Here is a 25,849-nt window from a genome sequence, read left to right as displayed (position 1 = left end):
TGCTTGTTTTTGGTTCTTTGAATTTTCTCATGTTATGCCTTTTGATCTCCCCTTCGATTCGGTCTAACCTAGAGGTCAATCGGAGTTGTCAGTCAAGAGATATGGTCATTTTAGTGTCTCAAAAGTGGACATTTTAGGTGCAACAGCACGAATAAAAAAAATGATGTTATATTTTCATTTTGACATTCACTTTTTTAAAAATATAACATTTTATTCACTTTTTGTTATGTTTTGAAGTTACTTTTCATTTAAATTTATAACTTAAAGTGACTATAGTGCACTTTAAGTTATAATTTTAAGTTTTGTTACTTTTTAATTTTTCACTTAAAGTGACTATAGAACTATATAGTTACTTTTTAAATTTTTGATTTTTAAATCAAATACTTATATAAATGTCACTTTAACTTAATGTTTGTGACTTATATTGATTAATGTAATGCATAAATGTTATTTTTGACCCATATTGTTGACATTTTTATAAAAATAAGTGAAATGCATAACTTAAAAGCCTAAAAGTGGACATTTTATGTGCATATGCATGTAAAAAATCATGAAAAGTGAAAACTTTTTATGCTAATGTATATGAAAACTCATTTTGAGGACCTTTTTCAAGTCATTACATCAAAAGCTTGTAAAAGTGGACCTTTTTGATGCAATGACATAAAAAGTTGAGTTTTCATACTTGTGCATGAAAAATGTGAGATATGTTTATAAAATATGTAAGTGACTCCAAAAAGTGAGATTTTGGAGACTTGCACATTTTAAAATACGTAATGGGCTTCAAAAAGTGAGATTATATCTCAAGACATATTTTAAAACATGCATTGGACTCAAAAAGGTCCTGTTTTGCCTTCCAACATGTTTTAAAATATGTAATGAACGTAAAAATGTCCTATTATGTGAAGAAAACATGTTCTTGCTCCAAAAACCTCCTATTTTGATCATAACTTTTGATTTTCTCCATAGATTTGAATGAAATCAGTTGCATTCATCATGTTTTGGAGAAGTGATCATTTTGCCCTCATCAAAAATCAAGCTATTGCACCCAGAAACGTGTTTGAAACTCCCAAGCTAGGGCATGTTGTTTGTATAAAACTCCATAAATCTTCAAAGTTTGATCACATTTTTGTATGGATTCAAATCGTTTTGGCCCTATTTGCTGATTACATCACATCGTGATCACCATTTTTGTATTTAAACATCAAATCGTTTTGTTTGGAAGATCACATTTTTTTGCTTGGAGAAACACGTTTTTGCTTAAATTGGGGTTTTAATCCACTCTTTTGCGTTTTGAAGCCACTTTTTTGCATTTTGATCCATGTATATCCATTTGGGGAAGTCGTTTTTGCATTCACAAGTCAAAAATGACTTTAAAACATGCATTTTTTTAGTCTCGTTTTTGCAAAAACGGCTCAGATTTTTGAATTAAAAAGTCATATTTTTGTTCAAAAAACTCAAAAAATTGCATTTTCAGCCCATACATTTGATCAAAAGGGATTGTTTTTGAGTTTTAAATGCATGATATTGTTTTTGGAGACCATTTATTTGGCACTTTCATGTCAAATCCGACCATTGAATGTCCATTACACGCAAGTGCGGAAAAAGTCAAAAGGTTGTTTGAAAATTCAGATTTAAGGGATAATTGATCTTAAGACTATAAAACTTGCTATTTTAGCTCTTTCTCCTTCATTTTTGGCACTTAATCTTCATGCAAGTGGACTCTTTCTTTCTTACTATTTAATTTGTGTTTATCTTGCTATTTCCATGCATATTTTAGCTTGAAATTGCCCATTTGTCCATATATATGCCATGAAAAGTGCATTTTGCTTTTAAAAAGGATGAAAACTCTCATTTTCACACTTTTGGAATTTTTCCAAACTCCAAATTCGAATTTGCATGTTGAAGTGGTTTCCTTGTTGACATGTTTGAGTATTTTGCCAAAAGCATGTGTTTATTTTGTGTTTGTTTTTATGTTTTGGTTGTTTGCATTTCGATTTTTTCTCCATTTGGAAGAAATTGCAAGTTCTTTCCCAAGAACTTGAGCACGTTTCACTTCACTCCACTTTCCATTTCCATGTCACAACACTTCATCTCTCACTCAATGAAATGTGATTACATATTTTTCATCCCATTCGAAATCCACATATGCATGTAATCCCATTTTCTACTTCCGTTTTCACCCATCTCACCTTTCATTTCCATTCACATGCACGATTACATGAAATGTCTTACGTGTAATTGCATCTAAAAGGTCCAATTTTGACTAAAAGTCACTTTTTGAAAAGTCAAAAAGATATCATTTTCTCCTCTCCATATGCATTCACACTTCCATGAGCAAATACATGTTTCTGTATTTTTCCATGCTTTCCATCTTAGCCTTCATCCGCATATGCATGTAAAGCGTATCTTTCACTCACACTTGCATCTCATTTCACCCTCCACCTTCCGTTACATGTTGCAATTACATGTAATCCATTTTTCGTGCAATGACATCTTGAAAGCCCAAGCCACTTTTTGAAAATCAGCAATTTTCATTTACACGCATTCCCATGCGCCAAGCACTTTACTTCAAAAAAAAGAAAAGAAAAGGAGTTAAAAGTGCTGATGGAAAGTTGTTCTGAGTGTACATCCGAACATCGTCAAGAAGGTTTTCAAATTGTCAAAGACTCCAGTTTGTGCTGATTTACAAAGGAGAATTCACGACAACTTGAGCGAGAAAAGAGGGGTCATGTCAAGTTTCCACATGATAATGGACAATTCATCAAAGAGAGCTAGAGGTTGTCAAAAGACGCAACACTATGGTTATCAACGTGAATGTAGCAGTACAAGGTACAGGAACTCCCAATCCTGTTATCATCTAGGATTGCATCGTCAAGTATAAGGCCTTTCAGAATTGTTCTTTTCTCTTCCGTCTTCTTTCTTCTTCTTTCATATTTGTAGTTATAGAAGATGCATTACATGAAAAAGTGTAATTACATGTAATGCAAGTTACATGTGTATGTAAAAGATGTTATGTGAGTTGCACGTGCAGTTGCATGTAACCCTATATTTTCTCTTGTAGTTAGACTTGGTCAAAGTTGGTTGAGTTGCTCCCACTTTTTTCTCCCCCTTTTTCTCAACTTCTTTGCCTATATAAAGGAGTGCCCCCTCATTATAAAAATTATCTTTTGTTGTATGCAAGAAAGCTCTGCCACATTTGTGCAAGCACAACTTTGATTGTGTAGTACGAATTTGGGACAAAAGTGAATAAAATAAGCAATTGGATTCGAAGCTTTGACTAGAAGCAATTGTGATAGAACAAATTAGAAGCTTTGACTATAATTTGTGCCTATTGTCTTGATTCATGTTATTATTGTGTGTTCAATAAAAGAGCATAGAAAAGAGTTAAGAAACAATTGAATCCCGAGTTTTGACCAGGAACAATTGTGAAAATCCATAGCTAGAAGCTTTGTTTGTGGCTTATATTTTCATCTTAATTCGCAAAATAGTTAGATTGTTCTTACTTTTAGGAGTCTTTGTGCCCTAATTGTAAACATTTTACCACATAGAAGTACAACAGGACTTAGAGCCAAATTGGTATGTTTTAGCTAGCCTTTGAGTTAGTGAAGATTTATCGGTATCACTGTTTCCAGCTCTTAATAGAAGTGTAGTTAGAGATTTACCTTGGCCATTATTCGTTCTACGAGTAAGTGGATCCTTTCTTGAAAGTTAAGAAGAAAGGATATTAGTAACACCTTGTTTAACATCTCTCGACTTCTTGCTTGGCTTGAGGTGATCCAAGGAATGGTGAGAAGGGGGACCCTTCCCTTTAAGGTAGGAGAGACTCTATCTCACACGCTATGGCTGGTCATCCTATTTTGCGACTGAATTTTTACCCAAAACTGTCGGTTGCAAAATATCCACCCAACAGACATGTTGACTAGATTTGGAATGATGGATAGCAACCTCTAACAACCCCGATGGAAACAAATCTACACAAACTAAAAGAAGCTGCGAATTCACAATCTATTGATCCCACTCTTTACAGACAGATCGTTGGATCACTTATGTATCTTGTAAAGGCGCTATGACACAAATGTTCTAAGTTATTTTTTGTGTGAACCAAAGAAGATTCATTTAATGGCTGCCCAACATATCTTGAGATATCTATGTGGGACTATTGGTCTTGGTTTGAAGTGCAAAAATGTAGAGATGAAATTTGAAGGATATACTGATTCTCATTTGGCTTGTTGTTCCATAAACCGCAAAAGTACTACAGGGTGTTGTTTTAGTCTTGGATCAACAATGATATCCTGGTTCAGTAGAAAACAACCTACAATCGCCTTGAGTTTCACTGAAGCTATGTACATGGCAACATGCATAGGAGCATGAAAACAACCTACAGTTGCCTTGCACCTCAACAAGGGAATTGAAAATCAGAAAACTCAGAAACCCTTCACATGACAATATAAAAAGCATATAGATAATTGGATCCTCGAGTTTCATAATGAGAGCCATATTTATAATCTCCATAATGCAACTTAGCTTCAACTACACACTTTCACTTAAAAGCTTTTTTGCTTTATACTTGGGCACATAATATAATTTACAAAATTCCTTTTGGCTCCCATAAATGACCTTTTCAAGCATATCATGGTATTTTGACATGTGAGGTCATTGTTTTTTCTGCCCATGATTTAAAACTTTTCAACTTGTTTCCAATGAGCTATGATACTAAGGTGGCAAACATACAATACCAACAAAAATATCAACCTTAGCATATTTAGTTGAATAATAATAATAATTGACCATAGGAGTGATCCTGATGAAGAAAAATGATGAATGAACTTGACATGGTGACTTACTAAAAATAGACGTTCCCTCCAAGATTCTTGGGGCCCAAACGAGAAGCTAGAAATAAAAATTGAGAGCATGACTCAAATCTTCTAACTCAACTGATTCATCAGAACCAATTGATGACTTACCATAAATAGTAAGTCCCTAAAAAATAGAGCCAAAACTCACCATAGTTCACTGGAAAGCCTATAACTCCACAACAAAGACCCTCAAACCCCACTATCTACTCATCAGGGTTGCGATGATGAATTGACCAAGCCAACTACAGGAACCAAGTAAAAATGAGGACATTACAGTCCTCCCTCCCTAAGATTGCTTGTACTAGGCAATCTCAAAGAAAAAGAAACATCATAGTCTGCCTGGATCCCAAGGGTAAATTTGTGTGATATCACAGTTGTGCACAGTAAGACTATTGTAGCACTAACACCGAAATAATTGACATCAATAATAGGATCATCTGCAAACCAACTGTAGGTGTTGATGGAGAAAACAACTCATCGGAACTCAGCCCAATTGAAACACCAACTCCGTCAACACCTAAGTTCCATTAAACTAACACACCTAACTGCACTGTGGAGATGGTGACAACCATAGGTACTTGAAACACTACCACCAACTTTGCCAAATGTCTTGGGTGTGTGGGTATTGCAAGTGATTTAACTCGCAGGTGTTGGTCCCATCCCCAAAAGATGGTGCTAACCCATCCCATAATGGATGGTATGCAACTAGAGCCAACCCACACCTACATGAAACCAAATCCTCTACTAGTGGGTCAAAAGTGAAATAATGAGCACTCCTCACTGTGTAATGTGAGTAGAAAGCTCCAATCTCCATTAGAGGCTCATCATAACCAAATTGAGAATCAGGAGATGACTCCAATCTCTGACTTCGAATAACTAGTCGGCTAGTATCCTTATCAACCCTCTCAACCAAACTGACCACAAAATCCCCATGGGAAAGCTTTGTAGTCAAGGTCTCTACAATCTTTCCCACCAAACGTTGTATATCATGATAGCCTTGAATGAGATTATCCTCAGACGCTCTGTATGGTCCCTCCCACAAATCCGAAACACTCAATTAAATACTCCATGAATGACTCTGTTCAGTACAAATTACATGTGGAATCGTCAACCTACTCCCCTGCAGTCCACAATTGATCCCTCTGAAATCGTGGGACTGCCAACTGTACGTTATCATTAGTCGTATGAGATGAAACAACAAATTTTTTCCCAATAGAAGGAAACAAATCTCCATGAGAACACATCCCCACATAAAGTGATATCTTGCCCAAGTCCTGTGAAGGAGAGGGAGTATTGTTAGGTTTTGATGCACACCCCTCTAAAGAATCCAATACTGCCATGCTAACCATTGAAGAAACTGGCATAACTGGAATCACTCCATAATCCTCCATTGATGCTCTCACCCTCTGTACCTACTGCACCCATATCTTGGACAGATGTAATTGCCACATAATCACGTCCCTCATCTGCAATCGTAGAGGCAAACTCACCACCAACCGCTACAATTTGCAGCTGAATCAGGTCTGGGGGTGGTATCGATTATACCCTCTCTAAGAGAGACCTCAACCAACTGTGACTGTGACTCTTGGATAGCCAACTGAGCATACTGAAGAGAATCTAAAGTCACCTCAAGCTCATGGGTGAGCTGAACCACCTCCTCTTTCCTTAACAATGTCTCCTAACAGGTGCTCCCTCACTCCAGAAAGTAATCCTTGTCAGCAACTAACTATGAATAATTATTTTTTAAGATCCTGATAGTCTCTCAAAGCACATGAACCTTTGCTAGGGAAATACTACTAGCACCATACTCAATTGACATAGGAGCACCCCAACCAGATGCTGCTAACATCTAACTAATAGCATCATAATGCTTAAGAACTATCAATCACCTTCAACTGACTAATCACATGATGCCTCTGTAACCCTCGACTCCTGTGGAAGCTATGTGCCTCACTAACTGTGCTTTGATAGGAGACTGAATCTAAACTACTCACCCCATGATCGCTAACATCATGTGCACTCCCATCCTTGCACACATCAATAACCGATGTACAACTTGTCAATACCTCTACCAATTCCTCATCCAAAGAAGTGGAAGCCCTCGCAGTATCTAACTCCTGCATGTCTCGACTTCCCCCTCTATAGTAAGTCCCCGTAAACATTGATAATGGAACCCATAAGAAAATCCCTTGGAGCCATTACCTAACATCTGGCAAGGAATATCAGAACCACAACAACTCGTAGCATCCTCAAACTAATCATCAGGGGTGTCCATGCTATCCAAATCAACAACTCTTGACTAAACATGCTTTGTTGTCACCTGAACCTACATACATGATTCGATGTCATGCTGTGAATCAATAATGCCAAATCCTAAAGCAACCTTTAGTGACTCCGCTGTAACAACTGGATCACTAACACCAAAAGTGGGTGACTCCATGCATACATTGGTGTCCAGCTGGAGAAAGCCACTGCCTCCTCCACTGAATCATCATTGTGACAGCTACCATAGATATTAATTCTCACACCCTCTACACAGTCTCCAATAACAATCCCCTCTTGAAGAGACTCTAAATGATCAATAGTAACAATTGCCTCAATAGTCTTTGTACTATCCGCAACAGGAACTCTATAATCCTCAACCTGTTGAAGCTCAGTGCTATTGTCCACCAATGGCACTAACTCATCCACATGTCTTTGTGCGGAAAGCCCATCACCAAGACTACAAATAGGACTAGTGGGTGTCATCCTGAACACAGGTTCATCCGCATCATGAACACCTATTGGGGAAAACTCATGCCTTCTTCCCTGCATCCTCAGTGCTGGTCTGCTAAAAATGGAAACCATGTATCTCGCAACCCCATCCACTGTCATCGGATCCGAAAATCTCGTTTCCTATCTCTTTTGATGAAGCGCAAATCTTTCCATGCTCTCCCTCAAAGCATTTATTTCTTGCTATTTTACACATTGCTTTGTCGTTTTGCAGAACTACTAGGCCTCTTGTGTCTATCCATACCTAGAAAATGCAAGAGTGCTGGTCACTCCAAATGCAATAGCAGATCTGAATTAATAAGGATTTTCCTACCCCACAGGATGGCAAGAAATAGCTCTGATGCCATTGTAATAACCCCAACTAACTATAACTTTAACAAATAACAATTTCCATTCTGTTTCAGTTGTTTGACATTTCGTCAAACACTTTGCAAGCAAACTTTGGCTCTTTTGGTTATACTAATGAATGCAATGATGTTTCTTTGTTTTGTCCAACTAAGCATGCGTTGAAATGTTACAATGGAAGTTGCAAATGCAACATATGATTCACAGCACTATGCATTGGGATTTTTAACTTCACAATTAAAATACCATGACTCTGGAATTAAATGTCAAGAATGCTTGTAGTTTTATTAATTGACAAACTTATATGCATTGAAGTAAAGCCAGATTACAATTCGATTATCATTAAATAAGCAAAGAACCTGGTAATGTCAAGTATGATAAGAGAATGGGTGTCCAACTGCCATTCCAAACTAATTGCAGCCCTTGCAAATGTAACCGCAGCTCCTCGGAATTCCAAATGCAGGTCTAAATGTTGAATGCAGACCCTCCAACTATGAGCGCAGGCTTTAATGGAACAATTGCAGGCCTCAAACATGTAACCACAAACCCTTACAATGCAACTACATGCCTGAATAGCAGATTGCAGGTACTCTTATTATGAACACAGCCTTTCTGGGAAGTATAACGCCGCCAAAACAGTAATGACAGCCAAGGATATTGCTAAACTACCCAGTATGAAGGACGACAACCCTACAAAACTCAGAATGCACACCCAATCAGAAATGTAGGTGTGTTCAATGCAAATACAATCTCCCAATCAAATCGAATCTCTCAGCAATGGATACAGGAATTAATAACAATTCCAAATTTACCACCAAATGATAGACTTCTCAGATACAGTGAAAACAGTAAGAGAAGCCACAATGAAATTCTCAGAATTCACAAGAATCCAATCTCTACTATACTTCAGCAATGGAGAAATGCTACAACTTAGGACCAAACCCTTATACCTCAGCAAGGGAATATAGAATCAGAATACTCAGAAACCCTTCACAGGACTATATAAAAAGCACATAGACAATTGGATCCTCAATTTTCATAACGAGAGCCATATTTATAATCTCCATAATGCAACTTAGCTTCAACTACAGACCTTTCACTTAAAAGCCAAGTTTGTCCACATATTAAACCCTGATTGTCCCTTCAGGGCTAAGAGTAATGCTAACCTTTTGATGTGGGCATTCTATGAGGATTCCAAATCTGAAATTTTAGACTAGAAATTTGATCATGAGGAATACTATGCAGAAAAGGTTTAATATGAATTAGAAAAGTTAGGAAAAATGGATGCACATGAAGAAGACGTTAAGCTAGAGCAGGCACGTCTCACTAGTATTATGAACGAATACTCATTCAGGATGCGTAGAGTTTTAGTCGGTCAAAAGGTTATCATGTTGGTCAAAAGGTTTGGATATAGGCGTGTTACGCAAAATTTCATTGATGCTAGACTGGTTGAGAGGCATGGGATTCATATTGCAGAATTTAAAGGATTAAGGGTGAGTTTTAGATGGTTACACTCTTTAGTGTAGTAGGATGATTTCAGGACTTTCTCCGGGAGTGAATAATTATTAATTTAAAGCAGATTTTTATGTTGTTCAATGTGCTTGCATAACCACGTGAAACGACATAAATAATTGTTTCTCTCCCAACCATAAACGACATACGACTATCATCTCCCCTGAGCACTTATCTTCTAATTTTGATCTTTTGTAGGATTGTGTGTATGTTTGATGGCAAGAGAGGAGGATTCAATCTTCCTTTATACCTATCTTTTGTGCCAGTTCACCAAGAGTCGTCACTCTTCCTTGTGCACCCCATTAATATAGTGATTGTTAATTATCAACAAATCCGTTCATATAAATGAATCGGCTCATATAAATGTCAAAGGCCGGTAGGCCAATTAGACATTTATGTTATCTACGTCAGCCTAAAGGAATCCTATCATAGCTACAATAACATTAACCAATCTATCACCCTTAATGAACATCCTCAGAAATATATCCAATGCGAATCTGATTATAAAGGTTGCTGCCCTTTGAACGCTTGATAGTTTTCTTCATTTGCTTGCTTCCCGCTACTATGCCACATCACCTTCTCTCCATGTCCGAACCTTAGTTGATTTCTTCATGCACGCTGATGTCTCGAGGAGAACATTGACATGGAGTAGAACCATGTTTCTTGATTATTGTTATTCTTTCCTCTCAATGGGCAAAGTCCATCATCATCTTTCTTTTGTTGTAGTAGGTCTATTCCAACACATTGGTTTGTTTATTCTTTTATGGACCAATCTGTGATATATTTCTACATCAACCAATCTATGATATATTTCTCCAATTTCGTCTCTTTAGCAGACTTCAAATAATTGAATTTTGGATTGGTCTGATGTGCAAAAGTTGGGGCTATTACAGAACCTGTCAAAATGGCCAAGGTGTCTACAGAACAAGAACTTTCAGCCACTCATCATTTGAAGCAATAGTTAGAAGTTTATAAGTTACATGTGGCCACTTTTAATTATTTGGTTCCCTCTTGCGTTTTGGTATTGCACTCTATAGACATCTCTTTCCTGCGACCCTTGGTATTGTCATTTGTTTCATTTCCTTCTTGTCTGGAGGACATCTCTCTCTCTCTCTCTATGTTGTAATTTATCATTACCGACGGGTATGTTAATGTGCTGTTCGCTTGGGGAAGCTGTGAGGAAATAGGTTTTTAAGTTGTTCGGGATTATCGGGAAGCTGTACAGAACCGCATGTTAGAAATTTTCCCTTATTCTAGTTTTAGATGAATGAAATCAATTGTGACATCATTTTATAACTTTATTGACTCTAATCTACAACTTCGGTATAAATCTTATGTGTATTTAATCTGTTTATTTTTGCAATCAATAGTTGTTTACCAATTGGGCAGTAAACAATTGCCATGATAAAGATGCTGTATCTCCAGTATTGGTATGGCAGATATTCTGCTTGAAACATAATTAAAGAAGAAATAATTATATTGGTTTCCTGTGTTTTTACCTATGGAAATATGATAACTGTTTATTTCTATATCAATTGTAATTAAATGTATTGGATGCTCTTTGAGGCAACATTTTTGAAGAATCCTAGTTATTCATTTCATATTCTATTGACAAAGCTATTTGATATTCTTTACAACCTAATTAGTAGGCACTATTAAATGAAATCTTGCAATGGTAGTGACGATTTTAATAACATGCACTTGGAAAGTACAGTAGCCTTGAATTTTAAAGGTGTTAAAATAATTTTAGTTTGTAAAGTATGCTCACTTGTGGTTTATTTAGACAAAATCACAACATGGACATTGATTAGCTATATTTCTATGTTTGCCATCTATTATTGGTCAGGACATTCACACAAGTTAGTAGCCAATGGCAAGATACAGATTCAATGAGGGAGGAGTTGGATGATTTGCAGGTTGAGCACTTAACTGAACTTGCAACGAGCTTAGTTGTCTCGTGGTCATCCTTGACACACTGAGTTTTTCATTGTGCGAGAAATGTACTCATGGATTCCACATAGATCTTTTGCTATAATTTCTGGGTTATTAAAACATTTTCTTAAATTTTTATCATGTCAGCTCTCTCAATGATATGTTGATGTTGACGATTCAGTTTTGGAGATCCCTATTCTAAGTTATTTTTGATTGTTCTAAAAGTAAAACATTACTTACAGATATTTCTGAGTACAAGATGGGCTATTCTACTCAACATACAGGTGGAACTCTTTCGAGTGAATAAGTATCCTATATAAAAATTTGCAGAAATATGTTGTTCTCACTATAATCAATCTTTTGTTCAGCTTCCTTGGCCTGATGGTATAATAAACGCTTATTTGTTTGTTACCTTGACTCTGAGAAGTATTGAGGACATACTCCAGATGCTTATCATTTTTTGTGTTGAATCATTGGAGGTGGTCTCTTCTCTTTTATTCTCAGAGCGTCATGCTCTTCTCAGAGTGCTACCTGTACTTGTGGTTTTAGCAACATCATCTGAAAAGGAAGGGGACAACATTCTAAAAAAAATAAAGATAACTCGTCTTATTAATATATTCAAGGTAATGAATGTTTTTGAAGTTCCTTTTCTATGCTGCTATTCATGCTTACAAATTTCTGTTCTGTAACTAGTTATGTCTAAATGAATGTGTTAGGTCACTGATTATTGTATATTAATTAAAAGAATATGCATAAAATCAACAATCTACAAAATCAAACATTTTTCAGTTTTTAAAATTCTCTAGTCAGTATTATTTGTTCTCTTATTTTGACATTTCTGTTGAAAATTGGTTCTCTTTTATTTATAGAACAATGATGATGGAAACTAACTATATTGTTGGCATTGATACATACTTGCTGAAGCTCTTGTGGTAAGCAAGGGATCAGACTTCCATCAAGAATTGTTTTATTAGAAACATTCTTCTAGTGACTTTCTCCCTGACTGGTCAATTGTACATGGAATACCTTCAATGATCAGACATGTTATCATATTGAAAATGCCTGCAGAGCAGATCTGGTATCAGAATCTGACATGAGTTAACCCACATTACCATATAATACATTGGTACATGATTTTACTACATAAGACTTTAGTATAAGACATGTGTTTATTTGCAGCTTGTGTTTCTCACATGTGACCAAGTCATCGCTCTACCACTTAGGTTCCACTGAGATAGCTAATTACTATACCACTAGGCGGTAATTAGAATATATGGTGTGAAACATGGCTAGGTTAGGTTACACAAATGTGCCCCTTTTCTAGCTATAGATCATGTGATCCGTGCATGACATGTAAAAATCATGTTAATCATTCCTAGCTCAATATTCATCTTGATCCATAACTGGACTCATCTAAGTTGCATCTGATATCAACAGGCTCAATTGGAGCTATGTTCCATGCTACAGTCCTTCTTGTCTCATTTTCCATCAGTTCAAGCACTTAACACATGATTTTTCCTACTAATGTTTTCAACTCAGTATGCATGTACGAGTGTTAGTACCCAGTTTTGTTATCACAATAATCACTCTTTTATTTATACATTTATCATCCATACATTTCATTGAAACATGACTACAAACTAGCCTTGTGCAATTAGCGCAATTCCTTTTTGAAGGTGCAAATTTCTATCCTCGTTCATTTATGCATTGTTCCTTTCTATAGAAGTCTTATGACTAATCTTAAGAAAATGTATGTTGATTTTTTAATTCTTAATTAGGTAATTGTGGCTTTGATATAAGGTCGCCTCTCTACTCGGATGCCATTGAGTATTTATGAGTCTCTTAGTTGTTTGAGATAATATTGCCTCTTTAAATAGAATTATAGATTTGTAATTACGTCATCACATGTTTTAAGTGATGCAAAAACATTTAGACATTTGGTAAATGGTTTACAAGGTCATTTAATGCTCCTTTTGATACTTTCACCATATCATATTAACATTAAATTAAATAGTGGTTTGAGAATAAAATGGAACAATGGAGAATGAGGGTATGCTGAGTCAGTGGCGTTCTCACTAAGCACTTGGTGTTTGGGGCAGAAGGAGATATGTATTGCCAATACATATTTTGTTTCCTCTGTCCATATTGTCATTAATTTGAAAGTTTTGCCGTTATTATGCTCTTTTTTGATTGTATAGCCATTAATAGTAGACATTATTAGTTTCATTCTGTCCTGCATGGTTTCAATCTTTAACTTTCTAAGATAGCATGAGAAAAGAAATTAGACTTTTTGTCTGGTCTCATTTGGTGATTTTTTGTAAGATAGTTTTTTTTCCAATCTTTTATCCTTGATTCCAATAAACTACATTTCTGGCACCATTGACCATAATTTAGTTTTTTTCCGAATCTTTTATCCTTGATTCCAATAAACTACATTTCTGGCACCATTGACCATTATTTTGTGTACAAGGGGACATTAAATAATTGTTTTCTTACAGTCATTTTCTGACAATTCGCATAGGGTAGAATGCACAAATTCATAATCCTTTGCAGTGGCAATTATATTGATTCAACCTAAGTTACATTATGGGTAATTCATATTGAATTTTATTAATATCTCAGTTATTACTTTTCAGAGGGACCCTGTTATTCCGGCTTTTCCAGATCTTCATCTTGCGCCTGCAACAATGCTGAAAGAACTCTCTTCATATTTCCAGAGATTCTCAAGCCATAGTCGTTTAATTTCTCTTCCTGCACCACATGAAATTGGGCCACGTGAAGCATTGGAATATCCTTTTAATGAAATATAGCTACTTTTGTGATAATGAGATAAAATCAATTATAGTGCAAGTCTTGAAATATAGTACAGGACAAACTGGTAGGTACCTTCTTCTAGTTAGTACTTCGTCTGAATAATGCTGTGTCCTTCATTTGATCATTTCTCATCATATAGGTCCATTAGTTAGACTAAAAAGTCAGGTTGTATCATCTGTTGCAATACATAAGGTTCAGTTATGTGTTTGAATTTCATTTATTATGATATAAGGTTCGTATCTGCACAGACTTCATAAGATCAAGTGACACGACAGCTTTCTGGTATGAATATTGGTTGTTTATGTTAGGTTTAGTTCCTTGTACTTTCTTAATCCTAGCAAGTATCAGCGACAATATTCTGTCCTCAGTCATATTGGCGCGATCCGTTCCGAACATGATGACTTTGCATTGCGTTTTGCAGCTGCAAAGAATCAGGTGTGCAACTGCTACACTAAGCTCCTTTAATCCTCAAGGATAAGATTTGTTTTTTACTTTTATGAATAACTTCTGAATTTATGCTGAGAGTAATTGGTATTTGTTGGTATCTTGAATTTGGAAAACATTAGTGATTTCATTCCTTATTGACCTTGTATCAAAGTGGACAATGGCTTAATTTTCCGTGGGGTGTCTTCTGCATGTCAAGATATGCCATTTTTCAAAATGTTCAAATTGCATTTGTAGCTTTTTGCAGATTTGTAACATTCTCTGATCCATCTCTTTTTCAGCTTTTACTTCTGAAGTCTTCACAGGGCATTGATCTTGAAAGGAACAGGGAAGTCAAAAGCAATATGTATGGTATTGTTGTTGAAGGTTTTCAACTTCTTAGCAGGTGGATTGGTCATGTATGGGAACAATGTGCATGGAAGTTCTCCAGGCCTTCGAAGGATTCTATTCCTCTTGATCCAGATGATCTTTCTGCAAATGTTTCAGATTATGAGAAGGTAATACATGCAATGTAGGGAATTATCTTGGGAGTTAATCATAATTCTTAGAAATGGAAATGGTTTCGAACATATGGATCCAGATTAACTGTGCCTACTTTAATCAAATTTCTAAAAATACTCTAAGTTAACTGAATTATGTCTTATAGAATTAAGGTTTATAAAATGTTTAAAATTTCTAAAAACATAGTAAATTGCATCTGAAGGGACTTAAATTACACATCAACTTGTAACTGGTGCATCTAGTGACATTTATTTGGAGAAAAATTCAACTCAACTTGGAGGATGCTCTCAATCTTTTTATTTAGGGCATGCTTGTAGATTCTTAGAGATTTCTAAGATTATTACTGCAGTATTGTTATGAATGATGGGAATGGTATAAGAAGCTTTTGGTAGCTATTATGCATTTAGTAAAGTCAGTCTTATGTAAGGCATTCTACATGAGTTTTTTTTTGACCAATAATGAGGGAAAATAAAAGTGGAAGTTTCCATTATCTTCTTTGCTTCAGATTCAGAAAAGTAATCTTTGCAGATGTAAATGTCTTTATTGAGGGTACATGGTGAGTAGTGCAAGCAATTTTATGCTAGAACTAAGAGATTATAAATGATACCATATAATGAGTCATCAACATAAGGTTAAGTCAGAATCAAACACACATGTAGCCTTGTTGGAATATACAGCAAAAATGATTTTTTTGTGTTGGTTTCGTTATACCAATGTCAAGTAATGGTTTTCATAATTTCATTGCTTTGTTTTTTAAATGTTATAGTTTGGCCCCCAGAACTTGTCATCTTGGGCCTGATCCAGCTTGGATACAAATTGGGGTTGCGGTCTACATTGGGATATCTAGAGTTTTGTTCAAGCTTTCTAAGTGAACTTAGAGTGATCTTGGCAAACCCATAAAGATTTTGGCATTTCAACACATCAAGATTTTGGCCTTTCTTTTTTCTTGGCATTCAACTTCGACCTTAATTCCCAAAAATGCGCTGCCCCCTATCATGCTCTACAACCCAAAAAAAGGATTCTAAGACATTTTGAAGACAAAAATGAAGTCATTTCCTTTATTGAATGCAATTTTTTATTATTATTCATCGTTGGTGTTTCTTGCCATTGCAACTTGTACTTATGCTAGGATGATGGATTTATTAGGGTGAATTGGGTACATCTGTGTATGTTCATTATATATATATTGTAGATATTCATATAATAATATTTAATAGTATAATATATTTTAAATAATTGTTGAAGACAAATATTAATTTTGTTTAATGATATAATATTTACATATTCTACTCTATAAATTATACAATAAGCTCTAGTATTTAATTAAATATTGTAATATACTATTTAATAGATATTTTAAAATAGGGTATCACTATCTTTTAACTATTATAGTATATTATTTATGCTCCAAATATTAATAATGAATGGAATTCATTTTGCATTGACAAGGGAGAGTCTTGGGGAACAAGTGATTAAGCATCAAATAAACTCCATTGAATTGCCCACTATATGAAAATGTCAACTTTATTTTCATAGGAAAATTCTAAAAAATTCTCCATTTGTGGCATTGTAGCATGAAAATGAGAGAAACTATCAATTGTACCATTTTAGTTTTTTTCTTGTGTAGAATCGTTTGGGAAAAGCTAAGTTACTGATAGAATCAAATAGGTACAACAAATTTTTGGTGGAATTGTTTCAGCATGAAAAAGATGACCATAATTGAATCCATTTGCATTTTTGCTCAATTTCAATCTTGAGATGTTTTGTACTTGGAACTAGTAGGTAAGTCTGCCAATTCGGTAACTTATGCATATTTATTCCTAGTAGTGCATTTGCAAACATGATAAGATAAATTTATTAATGTCTAACACGAGACCAACAAGGGTCTAAGGGACTAGAAACAATACAACAAGGCTAATGCCAAAAAGCGAAGCACCAAACTGTATTCGCAAAAAGACTAATAAAGCAAAAGAATAGAAGAAGAAAACAAGAAAAGAAACTAAGTACTCATAGATGAGAAGTAGTCCAAAGCTGAAGGGTATGGTCTAGGGTGAGAAGGTGCCCTGGACCAACATTTGTGGGATCTGCTGAATGTGGCATGGTACTGGTGAGTGTGTTCTTTGTGAGGCCTTACTGATTTGGTGACTCGAAATAGGGTTGAGAGATTGCTTCGTTTCCCTTGTAGGAGACACGATGGGTGGGAAGGAGGTGATGAGCTGATCTGAAGTCTGTGTCAATGGGAACTAAAGCTTGTAGAGTGTGATCTTGAAGCCGCAAAGTCTCCTGGAGATAAAGTGAAAGACACCGCTGGTGAGTGTATTTGAAAAATGATGAAAGGGACCTGCACACCTTGAACTAGTAGTAGAACCTCCATTTGATCTCGTAGTAGATGGGACAATGAAAAATAAAATGGGTCTCAGTCTCCACCTCCCCAACGGGGTAGATGCAAGAAATCCTGTCCTCTCTATCGAGCAAGTGGTTAGTCTGGATATGAAGTGCTCGACATACAAGGCCATCCTCGGGTAGAGTCCCCACTGAGGGTTACTCCAAGTTGTGTTAATGTACAATTTGTAGATGTCAAATCTAACATGCTCATTCAACTCTTGCTGTAGCGGAAGGAGGTGAGTGGGGGCGTGCAGAGAGAACTGGAAGGCGGGAAGGCATTCATCACAATACCAATTGAGCCAAGAAGGGCAGAGCCCTGGGCGAACTAGCAATGGCTTTGCAACCAGGATCAGAACCAGCGACTGCCTTCGAAGAACAGTAGGGCCAAAAATTAATACATGCGACGACCCTCAGAAGAGTCAGCAAACCTCTAAAGTTGATCTAGAAACCAGATGAAATAAAAAATGGTCTCCAACCTGAAAGGGTGAGCACCAAACTCGGCTAGAACAATACTTTGGGGTGTAAACCGATGGCATCAGATAATTCGCTAAAGAAAAAGGGTCTAAACTCTCTCGAATGAAGCCCAATTTGACTCCAAGAGAGAAGGCCCCCAGAAAATGGAACTATAGAGGATGATTGACTTTACCAAAGAGTCCAAAAGGGACATCTTGGTTGTGGCATCCTAAAAATGGCAGCTGAAGCGCTGTCTCTCGATCATTGGAAGGGAGCTGAGTCCTTTACTATCCGAGAGCTGCATGGTTAGTCTTAAATTGAAATGAGGTTTGGAAAACTTAACTCCCAAATAAGTGTAAGAGGATGTGATCTTGATCTCTACGCCCTTAAAGTAGAAATGAAGATGTGAGGTCTTCAAGAAGTTGAATACCATAACTTGAGTCTTACCCAGGTTCACAACTAGCTAGCGTGAGTTACAAAAGGAGGCCAACCCATCAAGAAGACGTTGAAGCTCCTTGGGGAAAGAAGCTAGGAGAACCACATTGTTAGTGAATAGAATGAAGATCAAAACTTGGTGCAAGTAGCAACCATCCCCAGGGAGTGAGAAGTCCTGGAGGAAAGCCTCGAGCTTGTCAATATAGATACCAAAAAGGGTGGGTTAGAGAGAACCCTGCTTCACACGCATGGTGCTATGAATACTATGTGAAAATTCCTAGAGAGTGAGGCTAAAAAGGGCGTGATCGGCAAGGGGGAGGCAAGAGATGGTAAAGCGACTGATGGAGGGGATGGAGAAAGTGCTCGAAAGAGCATAGTCAACAACACTCACACCACTGTAGCGAGGCCAACATGTAAAGAGACCAAAACCAGACAAGCAACAAAGTTTGTTTAGAATCACCAGGCTCAAGGACTCGCATAACTGTAGTAAATGGAGGCCATATTGAGGAAAGGATCCCCAACTGTCCATGGAAAAGCACTGCAACCCTAGGGTTTCCGTGTCAGATTCAGTTGTGGAAACCGGATTCGACCTACAATTGTGATGGGGTGTTTGAAAGTTTCTAGTCTGTGCATTAAAATCTCCCAAAATGATGACGTTGCCCATGGTCAAGAATCTAACAATATGCTCAAGAAGGTCCTCGTAAGGGTCACCCCTTCATGCTGTCTACTGCATAATATGAGGACGTCAAAAGAAAATAGCATACTTCAATGTAGATATCGCTATATTGTGATGTCGACTGATGAGTATGAATCCACATAAGCCTGGTGGAGCTGTCAGAGCGAACCATGGAAGTAGTGTTGAAAAGGTGACCTCTGACCAAACAAGCAACCTCACCAGACCCCCTGATCCCATCAGAAGACCTGATCTCATCCCTAAAAGAAGACGGCCACTGAAAGCTGAAGATGCTTGGAAGAGGACAAACAACGCTTTCATGGGTTTCCATAAGGAGGATGTTAGCGGAACCAGGAGCATCTTGGAGAAGACTTGATAAGGACCATAAGGTATTGTTGTCATTCCAACAGTTGATATGCAGGGAGCTACTGAGGGGCCTCATCATGTCCAACTATCATCGCAAGCATCATTTGGCCTTGGAAGCCAACCTTGATTCCTGATAATGACCTGCTTCCAGTTGCACATAGCGTTAACAACTAGACCTCTCGAGTGTTTCAACTCAACCACTTGGGACTTGGTGAGGTCCTCATCAAGGTAGATCTTGGGCCAAAGAGAATAAAATTTCTATTTGCCCAAAGAACGTGAAGATAATCCCTAGGCAAGAGAATCCTGAGATTGAGAGTACTGTCATGACCAATATAGGCACGCTTTAGTGAATTGTCTATGATTGAAAGCTACTCATAGAGAAATGAAATATCAGTTGAAAGAGGATCAGAGGTGGAAGGGGGGAGTTCCTAAACTCATAGGTTAAGCTCATTGGCTTGTCTATCCCTCTCGTTTGCAAGCTTGGCATGAACTATCTCTTCGACATCTGAAAGAGGTGTCGTCTTGCTGATGTTACAAATCGAAGCCCTGGATTGGAGTTGTTCTGTTTCAGTATTGAGAGATTTTTGCTGGCTATCCAATTTGGTTTGCTTATGAATATAATCTTTGGTCTTGTAGGCTTGTTGAATATTGGTGTTTGCCATCACGTTAAGATTTGTGGTATCAGAGATAGCAGTGGAGAGGTTGGTAGAGATATTTACAATCTATAGAGTATTGGATTCGACAACTAATTTGTATTTTGTTATCAGTCCAGTTGGTGAGTCGATGTTGTTTCTTAGCATGACATTTTAGTTTCATGCTTGACCACTTTTGCAACAAGCCACTATTAAGTGAGTGGAGTGGATAATGGTATTTTTGGTTGAACATGAGTTGTAGAGGAAGAATCCATGGAAAGTAAACCACTAGCCAACCACCAGAGCAAAGCATAAAATAAGCATTAATCCACACCCGCACAAAGCTAGCATGAGCAAGCAATCGACAAGACAGAAAAAAAAAATACAGGCCGCAACAACAACGAAAAGATGAGAACACACAACAAATGTTCATAGGCGAATCCCACACATTCACCATCTGCGTCTCTCCTTTCAAAGTTGGTCTGTGCTGATGCTTGAAGATACAATGGGTTTTAAGCCAATAGAAAGAGAAATCAGAACAAAGATGAAACTGGGAATTGGCAATAGGAAATTGGAAACTGCGAGTAGAGCAGGAGGCTACGCAAAGGAAGCAAATGGAGCAATAGTGGCGAGCACAAGGAAACATGAGCAAGTCGTAGCACAACCTCCACAAGATCCTACGATTGAAGCAAGAGAAAAACAACAGCCGGAAAGAGCGCGATCCGTAGTAGAAAAATACGACAATCCCATTCTTAGAAACAAACGAACAAAACCTGACAAGAACTCGATGAGAAGATAGTAGTCTACAGGGAGGAGGTTGAACTGATGAGTAGAAGAGAAGAAGGAACACCTGAGCATCGACGGGTAAGAATTAGAAACATGAATAGGAAAAACACAGGACTGAGTCGAAGATAATCCACGAGGGGAGCACAAACAATAGCAGAAGAAGAAATCGGTAAGTAATTTAATTCGCATAGTTGGCACGCAAGCAAATTCAATGGGCATGGCGGCGTTGCAGGATTAGATATGCCGGTAGTTGAAGAAAACTATCTTTTTTGGCACTCAATGAAGGTTGGTGATTTAGACTGCTTAGGATGAGAAATAAGTTATTGCTAAAAAATTAATACCCCATAAAGGTTTTTTTGAGTATATTGTTGTCATTGACAATTTAGTTATGTTAGAGTATTTGACTACAATGAAGGACAAATTCTATTGATGATGGGATAGCTCTTGATTGTTATCATTATGCACCTACATCATACATTCTTGAAAGTCTAGCGCATTTGCAATGGTCTGTTAGGTTTTGTGTTGAGTTTTTGATGTTTATAGCTCAAAGATAGTATTGTATTCTTTTGCCTATCATGTTTTTTGGTATTGCATTCTATTGCAATTGGTAGTTACGGTTGGCGATTTGGAAGAAAGTTGCACATGAAGTACATTGTATTAAAGTTTTAGTGAATTTGGTCAACCAGACAAAAAGTTAGAAGCAACAAAGTGTACATTGTGTTAACTTGTTGACTGTGCAAGAGTTTTTGGTTGATCTGCCAAAGAAAGGAAACCTGGATCAGCTATAGGAAGCATGTGAAGGTAGTTTGAGATCAGTTGAGTTCAATGTGGGAAACACATTGCCTTTTATTACTCTTGGTTTGATGTGCTAGTGTTAGGACCAAGCTGACTGCACATTTGATTTAAGGAATTTATCCCTAGCTGATTTGTGGACATTGAAACTAGACTCTAGGCTAGCTTGAAGGTTTAAATAATATTGTAATGCACATTTAATGCCAATCTATTCCATTCCAATGGGATGGATATGGAGCAGTTACATAAGTTGTTTACTCAATAAAGAGAAGCATCTATATTAGGAAGTTTGTAAACTATGATGTGTATCCTATACACACAGCTAAGACTGTTCTAAACCAGATTTGACAGATGATGTAGCTTGAGTTTGGAAAGTCTGCATGACATATTTTTTGTATTTCCTATATCTTCTTTGTATCAGAGGTTGATTACTCATTATCTAAGTTGATGCTTACGTCTTTGGATAAGCGAAAATGTGTATTCTATAGATTGGTGTGTGCAGATTAGGTTGGAGACTAATGTCTCCTTCTTAGGTTAAAATTTGTGTGGGTTGTGTTGATGTGAGTTTCGTGACCACTCTAGTATGCAAAATAAAGTACCAAGTATTCTACCCTCTCTTGAACAAGTAAACTCTGAATACTAAACAATATGGCATTTGTGTGATCAAATAAAGCGACCCAAAGGTTTACATTGTGATCAAGCAACTTTGTGTTGGATATAACTTAGTTTTGTGATGTGATATGCTGAGTAATCATGTGGGGACTTAGGCTATTATTCCTTTACTTTATCAATTCTTCTCCCTCAAAGTGGCTGGAACTTGGAACACTAACTTGACTTCAAGTAAATGATGAAAGGGGTGAAGGGTTGAGAGAAATTTACTCTAAGGGACAATAATATCAATGTATGATGCCTAGATGAGAGAATTTCTTTACTAAGCTTTGCTTCAGCAATGGAAACAACTACACATAGATGATGCAATCTTCAAAGATAACAAAGGATTTTCGCATTGCCAACATTTATCCGAATTCCCAATGCTGGTGCAGTCGAAATGAACCATTTTGATTGAAACTAGTACTTAATTAAGTTTAGACTAACCTCACAATGTGACTTACAATCAACAAGTAGCAAAAGTTATGAACATAAAATTCATCATTCATCTTCACATTTCTCCATTTCAACTGATGAACTTTTACTTAGAGAAGTAGAAACCATGCAAAATATTGAAGCAACAAATAAAGAGCCACCATGTCTTCAATGAGAATTGTATATTGTTGAGAAGATGGTGTGTTGTACACCTTCCATAATAATGCGTATTATTGTAATATTTTATTATGTAAATGTTTCACCTAGGAGCACCTAAATGGACATGTAGATATTCCCATGAAATATTCTTGGGACCACTTGGTGATTTGTATTGTAATGTTTTAATATTATTTGATGTAATTACTTAATATTGGTGTAATGTTTTTCCGGAAATGCCTTTTTGAAGGCAAAATAATTAATTATTTTATAATAGTATCAACTTTATATACCAATATATAATAATTAATATAGTTTGTAAATAAAATAATATTAGCAATAAAAAACTATTATTTAATAAATTAGTTGTTTGTTTGGTTATGGATTTTACGGGATTTGCACCCAAATTCTAGATTATAAATAAACCTCTGTGTAGAAGGAAAGGGCAGGGATAGAAGATTCAACAATTGATCAGTATCTTTGATACAGATTGAGGATTCAAATTCAAACTCCTTTTGTTAGAAATTCAATGACTGGCCTAGTGGAGATGTGATGTGGTTGTCTGTACATGATATTGTGTATATATATATATATATATATATATATATATATATATATATTTTCTTTCCTTGGGTGAACGTTAATGCAATACTATCTATCCTTTTGGGCTGGAAAGGAACAAACTACCATGTGGTGATAGAACCATTGTTAGAACAATTAGAATATAAATCAAACATTCGTCGGAGAATGAATAGTCTAGATGGGTTAATATAAAATAACATTGGATATGTTGTGGATTCAAATGAACCTATCAGACGTTTGGTTCAAAAAGAATATTCGGGTGCCATCTTCTAGAGACCACATAGAGCAATATAAATTTATTGTTCAGAATAGCATTCGAATCAATGTGGACTTCCTTTAGGATCACATTCAATTGGTTGTGGCATCATTTTTCCTAGCAAAAGAAAGATATTTCTGGGTAATACAAACCATCAGGTCTAGAAAGGAGATAGAGATTTATTTTGACCCATTAGAGGCTACCGCATCCGAAAAACGTCAAGGTGTTATTATTTGGTGGCAGTTTGTTCTTTTTTTTTTGTCGTCTCTCTCTTATTTCATACCTGAAGCAAATGAAGTGTGGGTGTAGTGGTAGACGTGATTGCTATTCGAACATTGAGAAGATTCCAATACCACCAAAAACATTAGGTGCATGCTTTTATAATATTTTCAGTCTCTTAGTTATGTAAAATAATTCAATTACAGATATTGTATTCCAAATTCAAGTAATTGAAAAGATGTGGACATTACTCCAAATTTAACATTGTGAAATCCAAAAGTTTAGAAAACCTTACAATATTTCACTTTGAATGATTCTTAGGATTCAAGAACTTTACAATTGGGGAAATAATTAAATTAAGTACCCAATAGTGAATATGGGTCAAAGAGGGGTTTGGTAGCACATGGTTTATGTAATATGATTTAGTTTTATTGTGGGAGCCTGTTTCTGTAAAAACAACAAGGGTAGTTGTTGAGGTTAGCTAGGTTAGCATTTGTGGAGGTTGGAAGCATGGCATGGGATATATGGATTCAAGCTTCTTCGCATAGGAATACTTGTTTATGGTAGGCACTTCAAAGGCTTTCATGGTGTATTGTAGTGGATGCATTGTTGAATAATACATGGATGATGGAAGCTTCCGGAGGTTGGGTTTTCCCCTCATTAGGGTTTTCTCAAGATATATCTTATGTCACATTTTTGTGGGTATGTTGTCTATTCTCTTGCATGTGGAATCTAAGTGTTTATTTGCATAAGACCTATAATGGGTTATTTGGAAATTATCATAAAGTTGACTACAAGTTTCCTTACAAGTGGTATCAGAGCCATGGTATTGGTTGTTAGCATGGTTGTATTATTTTGCGAGATAACGCAAATCCCGCAATATATTGTGATCTAATGTGCAAAGTGATCTTATTGCCAATAAAATTGATGGTGAACATGCACAAAGAATTGCCCCTTTTAAGTGAATATGAAAAATGTAAGGGTTTTTGGGCTGTTTTGTTTTGTTTTATCACCAATATGCAATTTAACCACCAGGTCAATTTGTTGACTAATACCATCTCCACTCTCCACCATCACTTTTCTTAGTGCCCACGTCTAGGTATCAAAGATCGAGGGAGGTATAATGATGAGCAGAGGGATGTTGAGGCTCTATTTTTATTACAACCAATTGGAATTCAACTAATTGAAAAACGTGTGCTCTTGGAGCAATGTTTGGTGCAAAAAGCATAATTCTGCTTCATTTGGAATTAGAAGGTTCTATTTCTCCATTTGTAGGAGATCTCTCCTTGTTACACACTTCAAATCTCTCCAACAATTCTTTTAGCAGATGGATTCCTTCTTAGCTTGGCCAGCTGAAAGTGTTGAGAGCACTCAACCTCATATATAATGGACTTTAGGGTTCAATCCTCAAGTCCCTTGCCAATTGCTCTCAGCTTCAATGGATCAAACTTTCTGTCAACAACTTGATGGGGAGCATACTTGCAAAATTTGTTGCTTTGTAGAAGTATTTTGAGGAAGAGTTTGAGTGGAGGCATTCCAAATTATCTGTGGTGTTAAATTGCAACATTTTAGCGTCTATTTTGTTGGCAATAAGCCTTTTTTTTATTGGTCGTAGTCACCTAGGGACGGATGACAAAACAAAAGGCCATTATTCATTTTGTGAGTTGTATGTTGTTTTGGCAAATCAAAAGCTTCCAAGGTTTTGAAAGGTAATTAGAGGGATCTAGAGTGACTTTTAGTGGATTTGAAGAGGTTGTTGAAGCATAATCGGGTTCACAAGTAATTTTTCAATTTTTTTTTTCTTTTGAAAATCATTTTCTGCGCTTTGTTGCATGTAGGTTTATGCGTGCCCTAA

The 25,849-nt window shown here is 36.5% G+C and overlaps 1 protein-coding gene across 2 annotated transcripts in view; it reads left to right on the top strand.

Moving 5' to 3' along the window:
• Nucleotides 1–25,849, top strand: part of PIR121 (transcription activator) — a 341,166-nt gene that overhangs the window by 108,482 nt on the left and 206,835 nt on the right. For both annotated transcript variants that reach the window (XM_089823811.1, XM_089823814.1), the window contains 6 exons: nucleotides 11,332–11,401; nucleotides 11,660–11,724; nucleotides 11,845–12,040; nucleotides 14,054–14,205; nucleotides 14,573–14,666; nucleotides 14,957–15,172. In XM_089823811.1, coding sequence (XP_089679937.1) covers nucleotides 11,332–11,401; nucleotides 11,660–11,724; nucleotides 11,845–12,040; nucleotides 14,054–14,205; nucleotides 14,573–14,666; nucleotides 14,957–15,172 — 793 coding nt within the window. The remainder of the gene's footprint in view (nucleotides 1–11,331; nucleotides 11,402–11,659; nucleotides 11,725–11,844; nucleotides 12,041–14,053; nucleotides 14,206–14,572; nucleotides 14,667–14,956; nucleotides 15,173–25,849) is intronic.

The sequence above is a fragment of the Cupressus sempervirens genome, chromosome 1 (genome assembly GCF_028749045.1).
Source record: "Cupressus sempervirens isolate cs-2001-9-10 chromosome 1, ASM2874904v1, whole genome shotgun sequence".
Taxonomy (NCBI): Eukaryota; Viridiplantae; Streptophyta; class Pinopsida; order Cupressales; family Cupressaceae; genus Cupressus; species Cupressus sempervirens.
Note: the sequence above shows the minus strand (reverse complement) of the source record. Positions and strands in the feature narration are given on the sequence as shown.